General features: G+C 66.5%; 1 protein-coding gene across 1 annotated transcript in view; it reads right to left on the bottom strand.

Annotated features, from left to right (window-relative positions):
• Positions 1–1,260, bottom strand: part of AMSG_03233 (sulfurtransferase MOCS3) — a 2,842-nt gene extending 1,582 nt beyond the window's left edge. The window contains exon 1 of the mRNA XM_013904623.1: positions 37–1,260. Within this exon, the coding sequence (XP_013760077.1) occupies positions 37–1,251 (1,215 nt within the window). The 5' untranslated portion in view covers positions 1,252–1,260. The remainder of the gene's footprint in view (positions 1–36) is intronic.
• Between the last annotated feature and the right edge of the window lie 292 nt (positions 1,261–1,552).

Below are 1,552 nucleotides of genomic sequence, written 5' to 3'. Positions count from 1 at the left end.
GGGGGGGGGTTAGTACAAGGGGAAGGTAGGATCGACATCGCGCTTCCAGGCCTTGAGTCCACCGTCGATGTTGTAGACTGGAGCGGCAAAGTCTGCGTCGTCGAGGAGGACCAGGGCGCGGCGGGAGGCGATGCCGCGACGGCAGAGAGTGTAGACCGGAAGAGGCGAGGGCGAGTCGGCGCGGGCGGCGGTGCGGAGCTTTGCCATGCCATCGGATGTGGCCAGATCGCGGAGCGGGATGTGAAGAGCATGCTCGAGGGCGCAAATGTCGTGCTGGAGGGCGATGCGGACGTCGAGACAAACGTGCGGGGTGCCTGCGGCGACGACGGCGGCGTAGTCGGCGACGGCGACGTTGCGGGCCTGGTCGATGCGCGGGCCACGAGCGGCGTCCGAGGCCGGCGTGTCCTTGTCGGTGGCGGCGGCGCCGCAAAACTGTACATAGTCGACGAGGCTAGTCACCGATGGACTTTCGCCGCACACGGCACAGTCTTGCGAGCGGGGACGGAGCTTGGCAACGCGGAACAGCATGCGCGACGCGTCAAAGAACAGCAGCTTTTGCGAGAGTGACGGGCCGATGCCGGCAGCGATCTTGACAGCCTCGAGGGCCTGGATGGAGCCGATGATGCCCGGGACGACGCCGAGCACGCCGCCGTCGGAGCAGTTGGTGACCGCCGACGGTGGCGGCGGCTTGGGGTAGAGGCAACGGTAGCACGGTCCGCCATCGCAGCCGTAGACAGTGGCCTGGCCCTCCAGCTTGAGGGCAGATCCGGAGACGAGGACCTTTCCGAGCAAGATGGCGGCGTCGTTGAGGAGGTAGCGGGTGGCGACGTTGTCCGAGGCGTCGAGGATGATGTCGTAGTCGGCGAGGACGTCGAGGGCGTTGGCGGCGGTGAGGGCGAGCTCGTGAGCGACGACCTCGATCAGCGGGTTGTAATCGTCGAGATAGGCCTTGGCCGATGCGGCCTTGTTCATGCCGATGCGCGAGGTGGTGTGCAAGACCTGCCGATGAAGGTTGCTCACTTCGACCACGTCGTAGTCGACCAGCCCCAGCGTCCCGATCCCTGCACCTGCCAGATACAGCGCCGCCGGACAGCCGAGGCCACCCACACCCACCACCACCACCTTTGCCGCAGCCAGCGCCACCTGCCCATTCACCCCAACCTCCGGCACCAGCAGATGCCGCGAGTACCGCTCGATGCCCTCTGCCGGGAGTCCGAGCTTGTATTCGAACGAGTACGACGGGGTGTCCATGATGAGGGTGGAGTGGGGAGTGGGGAGTGGGGGGGGAGGGGGGGAGGGGGAGAGGGGAGGACGGGGGGGGGGGGGAAGGGAGGGAGGGAGGTATGGGGAAGGGGATGAGATCGGGGGATCGGTATGTGGGGTATGGGATCGGATGAAAGGAGTGGATGTAGGAGAGGGGGGGGGGGTAGAGGGAGGGCAGACAGTGGGTGATGATTGATGAGGTTGGAGGAGGGGAGGGAGGGGAGAGGGGAGAGGGGAGAGGGGAGAGGGAGGTATGGGGAAGGGGAGTGGAGAGTCGGGACGGGGGGAA

Source organism: Thecamonas trahens, assembly GCF_000142905.1.
Source record: "Thecamonas trahens ATCC 50062 unplaced genomic scaffold supercont1.12, whole genome shotgun sequence".
NCBI lineage: Eukaryota > Apusomonadida > Apusomonadidae > Thecamonas > Thecamonas trahens.
Note: the sequence above shows the minus strand (reverse complement) of the source record. Positions and strands in the feature narration are given on the sequence as shown.